The sequence below is a fragment of the Amblyomma mixtum genome, chromosome 1 (assembly GCF_055824585.1).
Source record: "Amblyomma mixtum isolate Tamu chromosome 1, ASM5582458v1, whole genome shotgun sequence".
In the NCBI taxonomy this organism is placed as follows: domain Eukaryota; kingdom Metazoa; phylum Arthropoda; class Arachnida; order Ixodida; family Ixodidae; genus Amblyomma; species Amblyomma mixtum.
In genome coordinates this window covers 60677681-60699266 of record NC_143012.1, presented here as the reverse complement: position 1 = coordinate 60699266, position 21586 = coordinate 60677681, and the positions used below count along the sequence as shown (strand labels likewise).

Genomic DNA, 21586 nt, shown 5'->3' with positions numbered 1-21586 from the left:
TCTTTTTTTGCCGACCTGCAATATGGGAGTGGGAGGGGGGGGGGGGGGGGGGGCGAATTACATGTGAGTTCACTTACAATCATGTAAATACGGTACGTCCTACTTTTTTTCTTTGCGATCTTTTGAGTTGTGAGCCTAAAACAACTGCATCAATTGCTTTGATATTTCTAGTGCCAGCTTGTGGATGGCCAAAGAATCTTTTCTGCGTTTGTTTTAACAATATTCATCTGGTGGCATCACATACACTTATCTCAAACAAAGCATTCCGCTTGCATGTGTTGCACATGTTTTAGAAAGGATTTTGACAGGATGTGTCATGTCTAGGTAATGGCGCAACTTAAGGGAGCAATTGGACACGCTGACTGAGAGCTGAGAGGCAGAACACTGTCGTGTTTATTTCCGCCTTCCTTATGTACCGGCATGGCATGACAAGATGTGTACATCTGCCACATTACCACTGTTGCACACAATTCAGAGTAACACCACATTACCCTTTTTATTATTTCTCTGCAATGAAAACCCCACTACAGCCTGACCTAACATGTGCCCATATGCGCATCTGTAACCAGAAATACCGAAAAAGCCATTGACATTAACAGATGCCCGGCTAACCGCGGGTAGTCGTTCGGAGAGTTGACAAGAGAAGGCTCTGAAACGTCCCGTAGGGAAAGGCCATTACTGTCCAGCTACCCAGCTTCAAACCTGCATAGTGCCCTATGAGCACAGTTCTTTTGTGTGCTGCATTGTTTAATGGTGGATGCTTTCCATTTGTGTAGAATGGTACATCGTCTGTGTTCGTGACCTACGAAAACCTGAATAATTGAATGTACTGTACGTTTTCAGACAACCTTTGAGTAACCCATGTGGATGTGGTCTTTGAGGCTGCGATTTCCTCTGATTGGGAGAGGGCTGGGATAGTTCAGACTTTATAACAGCCCACACTCAAAGGGGAGCATTCTCCTTATGTAAGAATGATATGATTCCATATTTCTCACTGCTGTGCGAAGCCTCCTCACCACGTAAGTAAAGCTGCGTGCACCTCGAAGCAAAAACGCTGTTTATCATCTGCTTGCCTGACCCGCTAGCTGAATCAAACCCAAAATTCGTGACAAAGCTCTCATAGTCCGCTATGACGCTATATAAGCACTAGTGTGGTTATGGGGGGAACAGGTTACGCTTGCGCTAAAGCCATTGTTTTTAGGAATAAGTGTCGCCTCGTGAGCCACTGAAAAGGATGGCAAGCAGTGCTCATTTCGCAACCCGATTTCTGCTGTTGTGCTCAGCTTGAGTAGGCACTCGTCGCTGGTATGAATCTGTGGTTGCCCTTCTTGTTTCTAACTATTCTTTTTCAGCTGCTACACAGGTGCTTTTTTGCTGCTCGTTGTTTCTCTCTATTTTTCCTTTCAAGAGTGAAGTTTTGTCATGAAAAGCAAACATACCTGTACGGGCCGACCGATTGAGCACCAAGCCAGGCCGGGCCGGTCATTAGAAATTTATAGTGGACTGTGTTCAAGTCCTAACTGAAGAGGTGGCTAGTTGGGCTGGACCCGGTCTAAATAATGGCCTGTGTAGATTTTTAGCCCTGAGTATAAAGTTATGTTTCGTAGCTTTCATCACATCTAAGGCCCGCACTGTGCCGATTAAAGATTCCATTTCAGCACTAGTCTATTTCTGCACCGTTTGAACAGCAACAATTTCTCATTCTGTGTTCACGGTCTCCATATTACTTTATTTTTGGCTCAAAAGACTCTTGACCCTGATATGGTTGAGAGGACATTCGCAATTTTCTAATCTGACCGGCTGTTTTAAGAAAGTGACAGTATTGGACATTGCTCAATGTGTTTCACTTATTTCCTTTTTTTGAAATAAAGATGTCGAGTTGAGATGAAGTAGCTTTATGCATTCCGTTAAGTGAGAGTCACACCTGTCGGAGCCCGTCTCATGCACTGTTATTACGTTCGCTAGGTCCGAACAAGAAAAAGACCCCGAAGAAGGCTTCGAGAGTATGTGTGCTGCTGACCCTCGAATGCGCACGACTGCCATTTAACAACTCTTCTCAATCACAGATTGACTCGGTGCCACAAAAGCAGAGGCTTTAAGTTAAATGCAACCACTTGTTGTCACGGCACGTCCAAGAGCATGAAATGCTGGGCTATGGTCGAATACAACTCAAGAACGAAGTTGCAAATGACCCTCGATGGGGGCTATCCAATCAGTGGTGTTGACTGATTCTCATGATGTCGTTAATTCCCGTTGATCTGCTAGTGTGAAATAGCAGGAGGTTACAGGATAAAGGGGATTAACCACGGCTTAATCAGATTAACCGCTGTGTCATGAAAAGCAAACAACGCCACTGGCTGAAGGGTCTCCTTTAAAGGGGCTGCGAAACACTGCTTGGGGGGATACCGGCTATACTTCAGGTGGGTTCTTTATGTCACACAGATGCTGACTTAAAAAGAATTACAGGAATCGATGCACACGAACGGGAGTTATTCAGTGAAGAAATTTCAAAATACAAGCAAACAAAACGCTGCCCTCAACTCGATTTTGGCGGGGCTTCCCACTCCTATTTCGCTCTCCCAATGACGGCACCTGGCGCAACCAATCAAAACAGCCAGCCAGAGCACGTCGCGGAAGTTTGTACTCCATGGTTGTCTGCTCTCTGTAACTCGTTCTTGCTGAGACTGGCAGCGTCGTTTCCATGCCAGAGCGCCCCTGGTGGTGTATTTTTATTTTACTTGCTTTGCAGGGCTTTCATCTAAGACAAACAAGTTGTTTTTGTTGATCTAATATAAAACGCAGACAGGTGACAAAATGTGTCTATTTATTCACACAATTTGCAGTATATTTACTGTTTGTCCGATCATCAAGCTCGCGCCAGGTGATGTCATATCCGCTGCTAAAAACCCGCCACTGTGTGGCGTCACCATCAGAGCCATGAAGTTGTTTTTGGGAGGACATTAAAATATTAAAAAACGGAATATACGCGGTATTACCGACGCTAATAGCACAATTATAACTCACTGTATGCAAACAACAGGCAAAACAGTTAACTAAGATTGTGTTTCTGGGCCCCTTTAAGTGGTATCTGCCGCTTCGTTCTTGAGTTGTATGTGACTATAGTTGTTTCATAATGCACAGAAGTTGAAACCAACAAAAATGGATACAGGACAGAGGACGCACACACATACAACACCAGCGGCGTTGTGTACGTGTGTGCCTGGTTTTTGCTGGTTCCACTTTCTGTGTATCATGGCATGTCCATTGTTGTAAGATTATAGTTATGACAACACTGTTTTTCAAACATCTGATTTTGCTGAGCCGTGCTGTCGAAGCTAGGGAATGTTGACAGCAAGTGGATGTAGCAAGAACATTTCTTGACTATTTTGTCATAGAAAGTAGGGTTTTGTATGTTCTCTCATTTGCCCTTGTATGCCTACGTCTAGTTCACATCAGATGTTAAAAATTCTTTTTTTTTTTTTCGTGAAGCCCCTGTGTTTCAATGGTCAGTGGGACACATAAGACCCACTTTTTCAGGTGCTTTCACAGGGCAGTGGGATGCATATGCTACACTTTTTTCTTGAGAATCGTAACACCTAGAGAGCTCCCAGTGATGGGAATGCTGCGCCAATTGCGCCAGTCTGTGCCATTTCGATAAAGCTGCTACATGCTGCTCCAAACAGGGGCCTTTTTACGAAATTGCGCCAAAACGAGCCGCCGCCAACGTCAGGTACTACCCTGTGAAGAAACTATGCTTGCGACTGTTGTCCGCCATTGAAGTCTGAGAGTAGCCGGTAAAATCCAATACGATCCAGTTCTCAGTCTTCGTCTAGAGTGCTCCGCATGGTGCTTCGTCTCTGATGGGAGAGTGTGACTGAGTGAGGAGGGTGTCATGCGGACGCGTCACGCTTTCCACCGCGTCCGAGCTCCGAGCGCTTCCGGCGGGCCGGCACCGGAGGCCAGTAGTTGGTGGAGTGGGCCGTGGTTTTGGCGCGTCGGTGCGCGCTCTTGCTCTTTCCCGCCGCTCGTTCGCCTCGACGGCGTGGTTTCAGCGGCATCGTGGTGGCGTCACGATGGCGCTCTCGAAACAGAAAGGTAAGCTTTTTCTCTTTTTTTACGCATTTTAGTTTATTCAAATGAGTCTTTCTGGACATAAGAGCTGATGAGTTAGTGTGGCGGGGTTCAAATTTAGAAACTGAACATGTCTTAACAGTAGCAAATTGAGCGAATGGCGGCGGATGCACGTTGCAGGACCGTGGTAGTTTGAGCCTGCAAGAGAGGGTGCTGTTAATTTTCGGTTTGTTTACTTTTTATGAAAGAGTACTTGTAGTTTTGTGGCGTTCGTCTTACGCTAGTATCAGCTTCGAAAGCCCTGGAGCACGTGGCGTGCTGGGCAGCCGTGTAACGTCGCTAATTTCATATTGCCATCCGCAGTTCTACGAATTCCATGGTTGAAATAAAGCTACAGTGACGTCCGGACTGCCCATAACAACCTTGCGGCACGAAATGCATAAAACTCGCCGGCGACCGGGCCATTCACGCGCTCCTTATTCACTCGGCATGCGTGGTCGCTTGATAGTTTCGGATTGTCCGGCTGCGGAGCCTACGGAATGCGTTTTCCTGACATCACTTGGCTTATTGAAAGACGTTCTTAAAGCAGTACCTTTGCAGCGGGAGCTGAAAATGTTATATGGATATGAACACTGAACTCATGCTAAGGAGTTTTATGTAGCGGCTTCTGAAATAAAGTGTATACCGCGGGCGTATATGACGCCGTACATTTCTCACGGAGTTGGTGGGCCTTCGTGTTGCTGCCGTAATCAAAAAACTTTCGAGGCGAAAATGAAAGAAAGTGCCACGGAATGCGGTATTTTGCGGCCCGCCGGCTATACGATGAAGCAACAAGCAAGCGTCTTCTGGCGCGCCCGCGACGTTCGTACGATTTTGGCGCTGCGCTGACGGCCCTGTCTGTTGTCGAAGCTTGGCAGGCTTCGCGAATTTACGGCGGAAGCTTTCAAAAAATTAGGGGAAACAAGGTCGTTTTTCAGGGCAACAATTAACGGGCGGGTAGGGGATACGTGGTAGAAAGCCTCCACCCTTCCTGGGCGGTCGAGGACTGATAGCGCGATCGCGCGCTCAAAGCAGGTGCGCTCTTTGTCGGCGAAAGTGGTACTGCTTTTATAATTACACGGGTCCGGTTTTTGGAATGGAGCTTGCTCTGCCAAACATCTACATAGACAGAAGCCTTCAATACTTTGCAATTAGTGAGCTGCAAATTTTTGGCACTTTGCTTATTCTGGATTTATCACAAACTGCTCTTTTGTTTTTATGTGTTCAAATTAACGTTTATTCATGCTCTTCATCAAATTAGTGCAGGAAAGATTGCCGGTATGTGCAGCTCAGGTGCACTGAAAGCCCTGAAAAAGCTACTTTTGCAGCTGTTGGTGCAACAGCTATAACCTCCTTTTATTAAATTCTTAATCACTGGATAACATCAAATGAAGGACAGATCAGCAAGTGATGAAAACATGAAACCCTGCATATCAGGGCCGTCACGTATAACAAAAACTCAGGGGGCACTTTGGCTCTCTAAAGTGCTGCAAGGCAAAAGCGTTTCCTGGCCACTGTTTGTTTTTTATTTACTTTTTATTTCTCACATTTTATTTTTATTTTGTTTTTATTTTTGATTATTTTTTTATTTTGTTTTTGTTCACTTTACTCCTTTTATTTGCATTCACTAGACGCGCCTTTATTCATGCTGGAACCTTGAGCCTTTTAAGCAGTGACGCCGAAAGGCGGACGAATCTGCCGACACGGCTGCCGACGCGTCTGCTAACAATAGTATGAGGCGTTAAAGGCTTTCGTCTTAAAATCTTCTCTTCGGTATGTTGGTTTGTTTGTGGCATTTAATGTCCCAAAGCAACTCGGGCTGTGAAGGACACTGCAGTGAAGGGCTCTGGAAATTTCGACCACCTAGGTATCCTTAACGTGCACTGACATCGCACGGCCCTCTGGAATTTTGCCTCCATTGAAATTTTGTTTAAGTTAATTTTTAATATTCAGTTCTGTATCGAGGAACGTGTTTCTATAACTTGTGCTGCCACGTTTGAATGAAGTGTATAATTGTTAACCATGACTGTTGTGGGAAAAGAACCGTAGTGTTTCCTGGGTCTTTATTTTTTTAGAACACGTTTAAGCACTCTACAATTATTCTCTAATTTACAGGATCATATTGCTAGTATAACAGCTTTTTATTTCATCAAACTAACATTATTATTTATCGTTTGCAGGACGCAACAGCAAGTTTAACTCTGGCCTATTGAAAGATGTCGACTTCAATGGAGATTGCTTCGAGGTGTGGTGCAGACCAGGAAAAAGGTAAAGAAAACGCTTATTGCATTATTTGTAACCAGACAATCAACTGTTCACAGCATGGTGTTACAGCAGTGAAACGGCATTCACAGAGTAAAAAACACTTGGAGCTGGCCAGTAAGCTTCGGGGCCCTGACGGGAGTCTGAAGAGGCCGGCTGCTGTTCAAGTAGCGTTGGATTTTTCATCATCGACAGGCATGATGACCCATGCAGACCGTGTCACAGCTAGCGAAGCACTTTTTGTTTTGGCATTGACGATAAAAGATCTCCCATACTCATGGGCCAATACGGCTACACCCCTTCATCGCTTGATGTTTCCCGACTCAAAGGTGGCTAAAGACTTCTCCTGTAGTAGGAAAAAAGTCTTACGTTGTGTCAGATGGGCTTGGGCCTTATTTCAAGGGACTTGTGCATGAGGAACTGAATCGTCCTGGTGTGTTTTACAGTATCAGTGTAGATGAAACACCAATGCCAGAACAGCGGTGCCAGCAGTTTGATGTTCTCGTGCGCTACTTTTCTGATGCTGAAAAAGGAGTAGTGGTCGAGCACCTGCAGTCGTTTCGTTTGGGGAGGGCAACGGCTGATATCCTTTTGAAATGTGTAAATGAAGCCACTGAAAATATTCCTCGAGCAGGGTTTTTTTCATTTTTCAGTGATGGTCTAAATGTAATAAAGTGTTTAAAGAAAAAATTGACCCAGGAAAACGGCCCCTTAATGGAAATCGGAGAGTGCTCGCTGCACAAGGTGCACAACGCGTTTTCATGTGCTCTTGATTCATTCGGTAGTGAAGTTGAAACTGTAGTCAGTGACATGTATTACTTTTTCAAGACATCTTCGGTGCAAAGTGCCCAGCTCCAAGAAAAACAAGAGGCTCTTGGATTGCCTGAAACTGTTTTTGCATCATGTCAACTGTCGCTGGTTGTCTCTTGTACCAGCCGTGGAAAGACTAGTCGAGCAGTTTTCTGTCCTAAAGAGCATCCTAGACTCCCAGAAACCAGTGCGTGCTGCAGGTGGCATGAGGGCGAGACTAAACAGAAACCTGAATGACAAAAGTTTCTACGCAAAGGCTCTGTTTGTGAAGAATGCAGGTGACCTAGTTGTGGGATTTCTGACGCTGTTTCAAAAAAGTGAACCTTTGCTGCGTGTTCTTTATGATGAAATGGTGATGATGTTGAAGAAAATTTTGGGCAGATTTCTGAGGCCTCAGGTGTTCATGTTGAAACAGGGACATGAGCTCGCTGCCATTGATGTCGAAAGTTAGCAGAATTGGAAGGAAAGCATAGTAGTTGGGGCAGACACTGAGGAAGCTATGAAATCTTGGTCTGCTTCAGAGAAAGCTGAATTTTGACTAGGAGCAAGGTCATTTTACATAGCGTACTCAACGTACCTTCTGACAAGGCTTCCTCTTCAGAATTTGACACTTCAGCACCTCAGGTGCTTGCACCCAAACACCCACTCCCAGGAGTCTTCAGCAGAATCCTTCAGATATCTTGCAAAATGTGCAGCTCAAGTGATACAGCCTAGCCAAGTTTCATCTCTCCTTGATGAGGTGACACTCTTAAGCTCTGAAGCGCTGAATATGGGCACTGATGGGCCACTTGACAAATACTGGCATAATATATTTATCATCAAGGGTGCTCAAGGTGAGAGAAAATATCCGCTTTTGACTAAGCCTGTCAAGGCCCTTCTTTCGCTTCCGCATGGGAACGCTGATGTTGAGCGAGGCTTCAGCCAGAATACAAGGGCTTTGAATGAGAGGTCAAACCTTTGTCTGGCAAGCATGAATGGTATTCGCCAGATTATGTCATTTGCCAAAAGGTACAACAGTGACCCATGCCAGCTTTCAATTTGTCCAAATGTCATTAGGGCCGTTCGAGGCGCATCAAAACGGTATGCAGAGCGCATTGCCTGCGAACAAGAGAAGTCGAAAAGGCCACGCGCAGGTGCGGATCCAGTGCTAGAAAGTGCCAGCTTGTCTAAAGCACAAGCGAAACAGAAGGTAGATGAAGCGCAGCACATGTTCAGAAATGCTGAATTGTTGATTGAGCGGGGCATGAAGCTGAAGAACTTCAGTGACATTGCGAGTGGCCAGGCAATATTGAGCCAAGCTAGGGAAAAAAATGAATGATAGTGTCTCTCACCTGGCTGCCTTTAATAAGGGCTCAAAGAAAGGAACATAGGCCTGTCCATCTGATATCAGTATTTTTAAAGCACATGCCTAATTCACTTTCATTTCTCTTGATTCTTGTGCGAAGGGTTGTCATACATGCTTACTGCAATCCAAGATGGTCAGTTCCTTATTTTTTTCTCGAAAGCAGGTTTAGTTCAGTGGCTGCTCCTGTTTACACTAATAATTTATTTTAATATTTTGAGTACTTCGGTCTCAATTCTTTGTTGCTGGCGAAGACAATATTTCTTTGTCTTGCGGTACAATTACCATGGTAATGATAACCAGTGCTAGTCAATATACACTGTGTGTGTTTCTGTATTGCATTGCATTATATGTATGCTCTGCAAATCAGCGTGTAGATTTTTTTATGTCTAGTTTTTTTGCTATGACCTTTTATTATGCTTTTACTTAAAATTTGTGTTGCACAGTGTTTTGTAACTGTTACTTTGCCCGGTTTTATTTTCAAGGTGAATTTTGTTTGAGTTGGTTAGCTTTTGTTTATTATGTGTTGTACTTGGGCTGTTTCTGTCGTAGATGGCAGAGCAGTTTTTAACAGTTGTGCTGCTAGATCTATGTTTTGCTATTCAATAGTTCCTTTCCTCGCTTCTTTTACACGTGTAGTGTGTCATGAGCAAGTCGCTGCAATATTTCTGATACCATGAAAAATCTTTCCTGTTTTCTTGAAGTGTCATTACGACTTCAACATATTCAAATAATTTTGATCTGCTGCTCTGTGCTTAGGTGTATTATTATTTGTGATATTTACAAGAGATGCTGTTACAAATAAAAAACTATAAATTTGTCTTCTAAGCTTTTTTCGGAAATGCCGACTTGCTACAAAACAAGTGACGTTTGCTTGGGGGGAAGGGGGGGAGGGTTCCATGGAACTTATTGAAGGCTTTTGGGGTTCCTCCAAGCAAAAAAGTTTGAGAACCCCTGATCTAAGGGAGCAGATTACCATCGCACATTGCCACTTAACATGTGCATCCAAATTTCACGATTTAATATGCAGTGATATTTAAATTCATTTTGTTTGTTACTTCTTTCTTAGTCATAATTATGTGCCTGCATATGTGTACTAATCTGAGCTGTGTGTGAGAAACGTTGCTGGATTTAAATAGCTTGATAAGAATAAAATGTCCTGTGTTTGTTCATTTCATTTCTAAATTATTGGTTTCCTTTTATACCTTCTGATTTTGTTATTGCATTTAGGAACTCAGTTCCTCGTTCTGTTTAAATTGCTTACACCGTTTAGACCGCTGCAGTTGTTAATTTGTTGCTCTCATTGTCATATGTTTTGTGTTCAGGCTCTGCACAGTTCATTTAATCTGCCATATTGGATTGTTTCTTGTTATTCTTGTTTAATTTTGCACTGTATGCTACATCTTATATTGAAAATGCGAGGTTTACAAATTTCCAGGAGAATCTTCCAAGGGGAACTGCTGCCAACATCAGGAGACCCACAGGTTGATGCTCGTACCCTGCAAAACCCTGTATCCTTTGATCTGAATGTGTTGACCATAGTCCAATATATTTAGGGTGAACCCTTAAAGTGGACTATATTCTGGTTAGAGAGTAATTACATATTAATATCCCCCAGAATGCACCCATATGGTTGCTTCAGAAAGTTAGATTCAAGCTATTCCATTATTCTGCAAGTGTTCTGTCTTACCCGTTTGGGGTAAATGTGCCTTGCTGCGGCTTTCTTTCAGTCATTGTTGCATTCCTTGTGCATGTATTTCTTTGCAGCATCGCACTGCTGCTTGCAGCTTTCTGGGGAAAACGTATGCAAAGGAGAAATTGCAAAAGCTGCAGTGCTCTGGGCTAGGTTGCCCGCAGAAATTTTTGCAAGGTGGGGGGCACCCGATGGCTGGGGATGGGGGACGCAGCAAGTTAGCACCAAAAAGGCAGCACTATTTGTGGTCTACACTACCCACATGAAACAAAAATTACAAACAGCCAATTAGTGCTAGGCTTGGAGAACATGCACTTTATTTTATTAATGAAAAAGAATTAAACTTAATAAGCAAAAGGCAAAAAGTTACTATAATCTAAGAGTGCTAATCAAGCTGTGCAGTTGTTTTCTGCTAGTGCATAAAAAATATCCAAAATTCCAGGAAGGCGGGGCAACTGCGCCCCCCCTCTTGGTGCCAATGGCTCTAGGATATTCAGTGTTCAACGCTAAATAGGGTGGTAGGGGTTTACCATAGTTAAGCTGACTAGATGTGCAAAGGCATGTGTTCATTCTTCAGTCGGATGGGACACTTAAGCTCCTCCTTAAGGGTATGACGCGACAGTTTTACTGGGTTAATGACCATATATGCAAAATTGGTCATCGTCTATATAACATTCACAGACTGCGGTGAGTACTCATACCAATACCAGCGCAGCGGTTAAGCGATGTGCCACTGCACTGGCAGATGGCTGCTTCTATCACAGCCACCGCTACGGATTGTGCAACCATGTTGCTCTTCCTGAGCAACCTCTCGCGCCCAGTCATTAATTTAACTGCCACCTACCAGCCGCCGCAGTGGGTCAGTGGTTATTGCGCTCAGCTGCTGACCCAAAAGATGCGGTTTCAATCAGCCGCAGAGGTTGAATTTTGATGGAGGAGAAATTCTAGAGGCCCGTTTGCTGTTCGAGTCAGTTCATGGTAAGGAACCCTAGGGGTTTTAAATTTTTGGAGCCCTTCACTACAGTGTCCCTCATAGCCTGAGTCGCTTTGGGACGTAAAACCCCCATATACCATAAATCATAGCTGGCACCTGCCACGGTGGTCATTTCGCTCACAATCCGGTGAGCAGGTTGTGGTTTAGTTCTTTTTATTGAGTTTAATGTTCCAAAGCTATGCAGGCTGTGAGAGACACCGTACTGAAGGGCTCCGGAAATTTCAACTACATGGGGTTCTTTAAGGACGCTGGCTTTTTATGACACGGTGCCCTTAACACTGTCGCATTAAAACTGACCTGTTGCAGCTGTTGTCTTGTGAACTCTGCAGTTCCACATTTTCATGCATCCAGGCATGCAAGGCATCCATATTTCATGATTTAAGATGCAATAATTTGGAATTTGTTTTTTGTTGCTTGTTTGCAGTATTTATGTGAATGTGTGTATGTGTGTTCCTTGCTAGTTTAAAATGTTTGTGAGTAAATTGAGTACTCAATATGCTACACTTTTATATATTTTTGTTATTTTTCTAGAAGAAGCTTGGACGGCTTTACTTTTTCTTTTTTAACTAGTCAGCATTTCTAGCATTGCTTAGCCATGCTTTCTCCTCATTTCTTGTAACATTTAAAAAAAAAGACTGCTGCTACTTACTGCCAGCGACATCATGCTGCTGTTGCCAGAAGCAGTTGCTGGTATCTATTTATAGATGTCACTTAGTGGTAACGGGAGTTCGGTGAGCAAGAAGGCAGCAAAAAGCTTCCAAACGAAACTTGACTGGGCAGATCTGTGCCCACAAAGAACTTAATGAGTCGGTGGCTGTGTAGCAACAAGCCTGCTTGGCCGTTGTTGAACAGAATGGCTGCAGCTGTTTCTATGCGGGTATATCCTGTCCTTGATATTGGGGTTTTCAGACACAGTCTGCCATAAGAAAACGAGACTACGATAATGAAAATATTCGATTTCAAATGCTTCTTCTGCACATCGCAGCACCACAGCGTAGATTTGCTTATTTGGACAAGGAGCTCTCGAGTTACAGAAAAGAATAAGTTGATAAAAGTCAGCAGACTCCCTCTAACAAAATACTGCAGCTTGCAGTGCTTATTCTAATCAACTTCTCTGCTCTGTTTCATTTTGCAGGCATCGAAACCAATATTGTTGACCAATGAGTACACAAGCTGCCCCAAGGACCATCTTCCAAAACCAGTGCATCCAGCATTTTCAGGATGAACTGCCTGATGTCCATAACGTGAAAAAAGCACCATAGCCAGTGATCTCAGACTGTGGTGCATGAAAATGAGCCGTATTCGTTTACTGCCTTATTGACGCCTAGACCACAACCATCATTGTAATAATGAGCTACGGTGTCTCAGTGGTTACGTTCCTCGGCTGCTCACCCGAAAGGTGTGGGTTCGATCCCGCCTGAGGTGGTCGCAATTTGATGGAGGCAAAATATTAGGAGGCCCATGTACTTTGTGACGTCAGTACACGTTAAAGAACCCCAGGTGGTCTTAATTACTGGAACCCCTCCACTACGGCACACCTCACAGCCTGTGTCACGTTGCGATGTCAAACCTGATAAACCAACGAACCATCACTGCATCATTAGCAGTAATTACTGTGAAACATTTCATGTGTGACATCGTGCACAAGTGCAGAGGAAACCTTGTTATCTTACACATTTCTGTACAAATGCACTTCTCTATATTCTTCGTCCTGTGTAGCTTTTTTCTGAACAGAGTACTCAAGCTAGAGAGTACTCAGCAAACAAAAATGCCTGTGTCCTTTTGTGCACCATACTTGGTCTTGTTTTTATGCTTTAGTCTCGCCAGTTTGGGTCTTCAATTTCCATTGTCGTTCTACTGCCCTGTGAGCTTCCATGTCTCATCGTTTTATGGCTTATTGTTTTCTGTATTGTTCTGTATACATCAACCTTAGAAAGTAAACACTGAAAAGCACTAGTATTACCATTTTGTTATGCTGTCAGATGTTCTGGTGTGAATGTTGTTCTGTACTCTTTTACATGATGTCTACAGGAGCTTGTATGGCATGTGCTTCTTATTTTATTTGCTGTTAGGAAATATTATCTAGCCTGGTTAATTTTAGCTTGATATTAATGATTCATGCTTATTTTAGTCCTATGTATTACATTGGCGACACTGCTGACAGAATTGGTTTTGTCCTTGTGGTTTGCTTTGTGACTGCTTCTGTTCTCAATATTTTTATGTGACCATCGGACCTGATTATGCTAGATTGAGTATAGAAAATTTGTTTTCTTAATTGCCTCTTTTTTATTTTGCTGTCTTAACATTCAGAACTGCTGTGTATGTTTTAGTTATTTATTCATTGTAATTTTGCTAATATCAACCTCCAGTTGTTTTTTTGAGGATACAGGAAGAAAATTGTTTGTTTATGATGTTTGCATGAGAGCTGAAGAGGTTCATGCTTTGTTGGTACCATAAAATGATCATGGTAGCTGGCAGACGTACACAAGGTGAAATGACACCTGAGATGGTGCAGTGTGCAGAGGTGAATGTGCTAATTACATGTTGTTTTCGGTCGTGGCAGATCAGCTCAGATATAGGTATTGAGTATTTGGCTACATTTAGTGAAAGGGAACTAGTTGTTCAGCAGTGTTGCTCCAACAGTTTGCTGAAGGTTTTTTTGCAACTTGCAGGGTAGTTAATGTTCGAGCTTTAATAGACAAAAGGAATGCACTCATCAGCAGTGTACTGTGTCATGAGTCAAAGCTCACAGACATTCCGTTGTTCATGTAAAACTTGCACAGACTTGCAAGATCCTTCCCATGAAGCCAGCCAGGCATGACACGAGCATTTTGTCTAAGTTGCTCTGGCTCTTAAGTTGGCTAGAGTGCATGGCAAGTAATTGTTCGAAATCTAAGACATTATCCCTCCAACTCCATTCTGATTTATAAATAGCAAAAAAAATCTGTTTAAAAAACTTTTAGGAAAAAGTCATTGACCCTGAAATGAACTGTTAGCCTAAATGATTTGTAAGATTGCCTTCTTCACTTACAGGTTACTGGTTGCCCCAAAAATGGGCTGTGACACGCTGTAATGTATTCTGCATTTCTTGGTGCAGGCCTGGTCACAGCTGATCCCAAGCTCAGAGTACCACCTGGGGAAAACGTCAGTAAGCAGCTGCATCAGGCATCCCACTGCAGTCAAAGCTTCATGAAAAACCCTATAGAGCTGCACTTTCATACCCAAGTGGTTGACCATCCCGTCCAGTGTGACCACTGTGGAAAGAGCTTTGCAAAAAAGTCTGACTTTGTAAGACACATTTGTACCCACACTGGTGAGCGTCCATACAAGTGTAATCATTGTGGGAGCAGGTTTGCTCTCAAGGCCACCCTGGTGGCACACCTTCGTACTCACATGGATGAGCGTCCATACAAGTGTGAACACTGTGAGAGCAGCTTTGCTCTGAGGGGAAACCTTGTGACACACCTTCGTAATCACACAGGTGAGCGTCCATACAAGTGTGACCACTGTGAGAAGAGCTTTCCTCTGAGGCTTAGCCTGGTGAGACACCTTCGTACTCACACGGGTGAGCGTCCATACAAGTGTGACCACTGTGAGAGCAGCTTTTCTCTGAGGCATAACCTGGTGAGACATCTTTGTACTCACACGGGTGAGCGTCCATACAAGTGTAATCATTGTGGGAACAAGTTTGCTCTCAAGGCCACCCTGGTGGCACACCTTCGTACTCACACGGGTGAGCGTCCATACAAGTGTGACCACTGTGATAGCAGCTTTGCTCTGAGGCGAAACCTGTTGACACACCTTCGTACTCACACGGGTGAGCGTCCATACAAGTGTGACCACTGTGAGCGCAGCTTTGCTCTGAGGAAAACCCTGGTGACCCACCTTCGTACTCACACAGGCGAGCGTCCATACAAGTGTGACCATTGCGGGAGCAGCTTTGCTGTGAAGGCCACATTAGCAGCCCACATTCGCACCCACACGGGTGAGAAACCATTCCAGTGCCAGCTCTGCCCCATGGTCTTTGCACATAGTTCAAACCTTGCAACGCATGTGCGGGCCCACAAGAGAAAAACCGTTTCGATGTCAGCTGTGCATGATGCTGTTTAAAGAAAAGCACAGTTTAAAGCTCCATGAAAGCAGGAAACATGGTTCAAAAGCCACATTTCGTTGTAGTTTTGATGCGTTTTCCCAACAGTACGTCAGAACCATTGCTAGCTAACTTGTCTCACTTCTTAATTTGCCTTCAAAGTACATGAGCACAGAGCAATTCTTCGGTTGCTTTTCCTCCTCCATAAGAAACCTGAGCATACTAGGCTGGTACTTTACTAATTTCAACGCATTGAGTCGTGCATGAATTGTGGTTACAGTGCTTGGCACTAACTTGCAAACTGACATACTCACATCAGAGCAGTTTTGTGTCCTTTTAAAAGCGAATATAATGCCACCAGAGAAGCATGCTGTTTTAATATTCCTTCCATGCTTGTGTTGTGGCTGTAATTTTGGGACAAAAGAGCAGAGAAACAAAGCCCAGGCTCTTGATGATAAACACTGCTTGCTTTTGTTTGCAGGTTTTCAGAGTAATCTCTTGGTTTAAATTGTTAAAAATGAATGCTTTACTGCACTAGATTCCTGTGTGTTATCTTTTGTCAAATAATCGGCTGTCTTTGCATGTGGCATGTTTTTATTACAAATTATGTCCTCAGCATTGTCAGTCTTGACGAACATGCTGTAGATTTGGAGGCAAACCATCACTGTCCCAAGAGCAGGTGTTGTTCTCATTCCAATTTATGGTAATGGTTTCGAGTTATATAAGCATTAGTACATCAAGCCCTTGCATATTATGTTGTGATTATGGAAACTCAAGTGAACTTGCATTGGCAACTGCACTGACATAAAAATTGACATAGATTGAGCATTGACATGAAAATTATTGCAATTTATAAAAGCTTGTGGCTTTTCATTTCTTAAAAACCATTAAGCTTTAAAGGGACATTGATGACAATGCTATCAAATTTTTTCTGTTAATGAAATGCGGTAGTTCGGCAATTTGTAGCTTTGTTGCCACTTGTCCTGGAGTGAAAGATGAAATAACTGCCAAGATGTTTGGATATTGCCAAAACTTGTGTGCTTCAATATCGATCGAATATGTAATCTTCATGAACGTTTGTCAGCCTCAGAGATCTGTGGTGACCTGGAATGCTCGGTACATTAGGATCGAGTTCCCATGGTAAAAGGACTTCAGATTCCTCTTTAGTGCACCTTTAAGTGCACCATGTGTTGTTCATCTTCATTTCTTTGCCCATCTATGTCTCACAGTATCATCTCACGGAGCAGATTACCATTGCATATTGCCACTGAACCTGTGCATCCAAATTTCATGATATAATATGCAGTGGTAGTACAATTCATTTGTTTGTTACTTCTTAGTCATATTTGTGTGCCTGCATGTGTGTACTAATCTGAACTGTGTGTAACTTTGCTGGATTTCACTGGATTTATAAGAATAAATTCTCCTGTATTTGTTCATTACTAAATTATTGGTGCCTTTTTTGATATATATATACCCACCGATTTTATTATTTCATTTACAGTTTTCGTTGCATTCCTTGTTCTTTTCAGTTTGCTTACACAGTTCACTGTCGACTTGTCACTGTCGTATGTTTTGTATTCAGTCTTTACATACTTCTTTTAATCTACCATGTTAAATTGTCCTTTTTGTGATTCTTATTTTTAATTTTGCACTGTATGCCACATCCTTCCTGTGTAAAACTGTTAAATTAAGGCCTTAGGAGGTAAGCTGAATAAAGTAACAGGTCCCAGTGGAGAGTCGAAATAGTTTCCAGCCAAAGAATTTCTCCCTCCTACCAAATTCATTTCCGTGCTTCTTTAGATGCCATGGCAGCAGCAAAGATTTTTTATGCCTACTGTTGCACATGATGGAGTTCAGAGAGCAAATTTTTGGGCATATGTTTTTTCCTTTTGAATAGTGCGCAAGACAGCAGTATGTATGTTTCACTGCATGGAATTTGCCGATGCCGGCTGAATAATTAGTAAATAAACTTGTCACATATTATTTAGTTTACGACAGCTGAACAATGGCTGTGTCATAAAAGATGATTTGAACTCAAGCAAGGCAGGCAGGAGAACATGAGCTGACGTGACGTTCTTTTAAGTCGTCTGATTGGTGTTAGCTTGTGGTTGGCCATTGCCAGCCACTCGGAGTAGAGGCATCCGAATCCTGCCTTCAGTCTACAGACAGTCAGGCATCCAGCCACTTTCTATGTAGTTTGGCGTATGCGACAACTCTAAGCTTGATAGGTGGATGATACACTGTCAAGCATCTAATTTGCACTGGAAACTGGCACTTGCGGCAGATTGGCAAAACGGACGGCACAAGATGCAGCACAAATGAAAATCTCACCTCCTCCACAGCCATGCATGCTGAAAAATTGCTATGATGATAGAAACACGCAACTGTCGTTATCTGACAGCACCTCGGCAAATGCATGCACATGTGTAGAACAGTTGATTTCAGCTGTTTTATTATTATTGGCTGCCAAGTTCAGGGAAGTGGCCTATTCATGGGTCTCTTGACCTCATATATGCGGTATATTTTTTCTGAAAAAACTTCAGATGGGCTAATTTTTTCTCTTGCAACTTGTCACCATTTCTAGGATAGCTGAAACATGCACAATTAAGCTTTCCATGCTTTCTCATCATCTCTTGTTATATTTTAAGAAATGATGACTGCTACAATGCTGCCACTGGCTCTGTGCTCCTGCTGGCAAAAGTGCTTGCTGGCGTCTGTGATGGTATCAGGTGTACTGTTTTATCGATATTAATTTCAAAACAACCACACTTGTCATTGCCACGGCACAGCCTCTAAGCAGTGGTGCAGTGATGTCCACAAAGTTGCATGTAGTTGCTGTATCGACTACAAATTACGTGCCCAATGTCGAGGTTTACGGACACCATCTACCATTAGATAGTTAGACTACCATGTCAAAAAATTAAAATTTAAATTAATCTGCAGTGTTTCTCTGTTCCATAAAAAAAATTAATAAAAGTGAGCAGACTGTCCCTTTAACAGAGTGCTGGAGCTTGAGACCGTTGGTTGTTATTATAATCAAGTTGTTTGCTCTCTTTCATTTTGCTGGCATTGAAACGAATATTGGCAAGCCAAAGAGTACACCAGCTACCTGAAGGCGGATCTTCGAAAATCTCTCCTACAAGTATTTGCCGCATGAACAAGTTGTTGTTTATGAAATGGCATACCCAGTGATCTTGGGTTGTGGTGGCAGTGTACAAATTTGCGCGTAGCATACCCGGCCTTGTTAGCATAAAGAGCACAGCATTGCAACATGAACAATGCTGTCATGAAACATATGTATGTCATGAAACATTCCACGTCTAATACTGTACATGAGCGTAGCACGAGTCATATGATAACTTGGGATCCAGCAAACTGCAGTGCAAGTTGCACTTTTTCTCTAAATTTCTCTGTAATTAACAGTAATGAAAAAATTATGCAGGCGATAGAAAAATTGCCTGTTATGTGCCTGTGTCCTTTGTGCATCATGCTTCATCTTGCTTTCTTTGCTGTAGTCTCTCCAGTTTGAGTCTTGGGTTTTCACTGTGGTTCTGCCATCTTACAATTCAACTCTTTTGTCTCATTATTTTGCTGGTTATTGTTTGATTTTCGCTACTGTATGCTATTTTTTTTGCAAAACGAGCTCTAAAAATCTGCTACATTTTAGTGTTATGCGGTTGTATATTCTGGGATGAATCTTGAAGGGACGTTTGTCAAAGCTTAGCGTAAAAGTATCGGCGTGGTAGATTTTGTCCTTTGGTGGCAATAACATCTGCAGAACTTGTGATTTAGGAACAACTTTATGTATCTTAAATTGGAAAAAAAATTCACGTCCGAGTGGATGGGAGCACCAAGCTGTGTTCACTCATTATGGCTAGCATGGTATGCGCCTTTAGTAAATATACTGCATATCCTGTTTATGCGCCAGCGTCTTACAGACAGGTATTTTAGTTTATATAAAGTTAGGGCAGCGTAGTTATTTGCTCTTTCAGTAAATTGCAGCGACTTTTATTCTTTAAGCTTGCTCGGTCATCTTTTAAAATGTTTTTGAAAAACAAATTACAAAGCCAACCGTGTTGCTATGCTTGCAGTGGTGCTGCCATCGGCAGAAATGCTGACTGAAAGAGGAGATACTGGCATCTGTGATAGATGTTGCCAGTGTTATTTTATTGATAGTATATTGTTACGGGGCAATATTTTTATAAAACCACCCTAGTGCACTCAACTGTAGATTTAATACAACTTATGCAGCTCGGTTGATGAACTGAATTGAATTTATTTCAAACAAGCATGCTTACATACATGTCTGAGGTGTGTGGGAGTAAAAGCCGATCAAGACATGACAAAATGCAGATTACACTAACTAGATAACAGATGGTTACAGTGAGACTGAAAAAGCAGTCAGAAGCAGTACAGTGTGGTAACAATAGTGCAAATACAATGTAATTCATACCTATGTGACGTAGAGTGCATCGTGCCTGGGAGAGACTTTTCAGAGTTTCAGGCAGTGCGCATTATGTGGCCCCCATTGTTGCTGTCAGCTTTTACGTTTATATAGTCCTGAGTTTGAAGGAATACTGTCTGGCGAGGAGCGAACATAGTGTAAATAACAAACATACACTCGCCTAAATCTTTCAAAAAATTAAACGATGTTTCGGGGCCCGTATGTGTCCCCTTGATCACAAGAGTGCTGCATGGAACGACAGTGGCTTATATACGGTTAAAATTTCCTAGTGAGCGATTATAGATTTCCGGCAGATTACCACATGTCCTGTTAAGAGCATGCTTTGTGCTATGTATATGGAATGATTCCAAAAGGAGGCGCGATGACAAGTTTTACTCTGTGGCAATGATAGATGCTTCGTCCCAATCAATGGGGTGTCCTGTTGATGCGTTATGTTCCGCCAAAGCATTAGACGTAGAGCGGCCGTTCATGACGTCATTCTGATGCTCTTTGAGCCTTCGTCTGAAATTTCTAGTTTCGCCGATGTAGGCAGCGTCACAGCCCTGGCATGGTGTCTTGTACACCACACCAGGGTATCTTGAGCGTTCTAGGCAGTCTTTAACTCGGACCAGCTGCTGTCTTAACTTGCTGGTAGGCTGATGAGCAATGTGCACATCATATCCTTTGAAAATGCATGCAAGGGCCTCGCTCACCCCCGCAGCGTACGGGATACTTGCACGTTTGGTTTCCCTGTTTTTCTCTTTTTGGCCAAGTCTGGATGCTTGGGCGGAGCGCCCTTGGCTTTTCAGTAGCTGCTGGGGGTATCCGTTGCATTTGAGATCTGCTTTCACTTTGGCGATTTCACAGCGGCGCTTTTCCGGGCTCGAGCATAGGGTGAACGCGCGATTAAACAGTGATTTGTCGACCGAACGTTTGTGTCCAATAGGGTGTGCTGATTCAAAGTTGAGGTACTTTCCAGTGTGCGTCGGTTTTCGATACACCGAGGATTCAAGTCTAGCGTTGTTCCTCTGAATGAGGACATCAAGGAAAGAGATTCGTCCATTCATTTCCTCCTCCACGGTGAATTGTACAGTTGGCTGGATTGAGTTTAGATATCTCAGGAAAGGCTGTACGGCGCTGCGGTGCATGATGCTGAAGCAGTCGTCCACGTAAAGCAGGGATAGCTTCGGTGAAGGTTTGAACGTGGAAATGGCTCAGCTCTCAATGGCTTCCAATGCGAGGTTAGCACAAACCACGGATATAGATGCGCCCATTGCTGTGCCTAAGCGCTGTCTGTACGGTCTGTAGAAGGTCCTATTGAAAACGAAATACGTATTGTCGAGACAGAGTCTCAACAGGCGGCACAGATCGTCCACTTCGAACGGGGTCCTTGAGGGCAATGTGGCATCTGCGCAAAGAGCTTCCTTGCAACACTGTACTGCGAAGTCCACTGGCACGCACGTAAACATGGATTTCACGTCAAATGAAACCATGACGTCCTCGTCTTCAATGGAAACTTCGTTTAGTTTTTGCACAAAGTGGCGAGAGTCCTTAATGTAGGTCGTCGTTTGTCTAACTAGTGGGCGTAGGACCTGATGCAGATGATGGGACAGTTTGTACAGTGGAGAACGCCTGTAGTTTACTGTTGGTCGTAGTGGTACACCCGGCTTGTGCACCTTGGGAACTGCGTAGATCGCGGGAGCCGAACCGTTGTGGCAAAGAAGCTTATTGTACAAGTGTTTTCTTTCTGGAGGTACGTACGTGAACACTTCAGTCAGCAGTTTCTGCAGTTCCAATTCAATTTTTCTTCTTAGATCGCGATTGATTTTTATATAGGT

General features: G+C 43.3%; 1 protein-coding gene across 1 annotated transcript; it reads left to right on the top strand.

The window, feature by feature from the left end:
* The first annotated feature begins 74 nt into the window (after positions 1–74).
* On the top strand, positions 75–21332 carry LOC149366429 (uncharacterized). The gene is made up of 3 exons (XM_089550745.1): positions 75–4095; positions 6291–6378; positions 9963–21332. Exon 3 carries the CDS (start codon positions 14284–14286, stop codon positions 15319–15321), a length of 1038 nt encoding a protein of 345 aa, XP_089406871.1. The 5' UTR covers positions 75–4095; positions 6291–6378; positions 9963–14283; the 3' UTR covers positions 15322–21332.
* The last annotated feature ends 254 nt before the right edge of the window (positions 21333–21586 follow it).

What these genes read in the sequence shown, in the direction of transcription:
- LOC149366429 (XM_089550745.1), top strand. Translation starts at nt 14,284, where the DNA reads ATGTATTCTGCATTTCTTGGTGCAGGCCTGGTCACAGCTGATCCCAAG.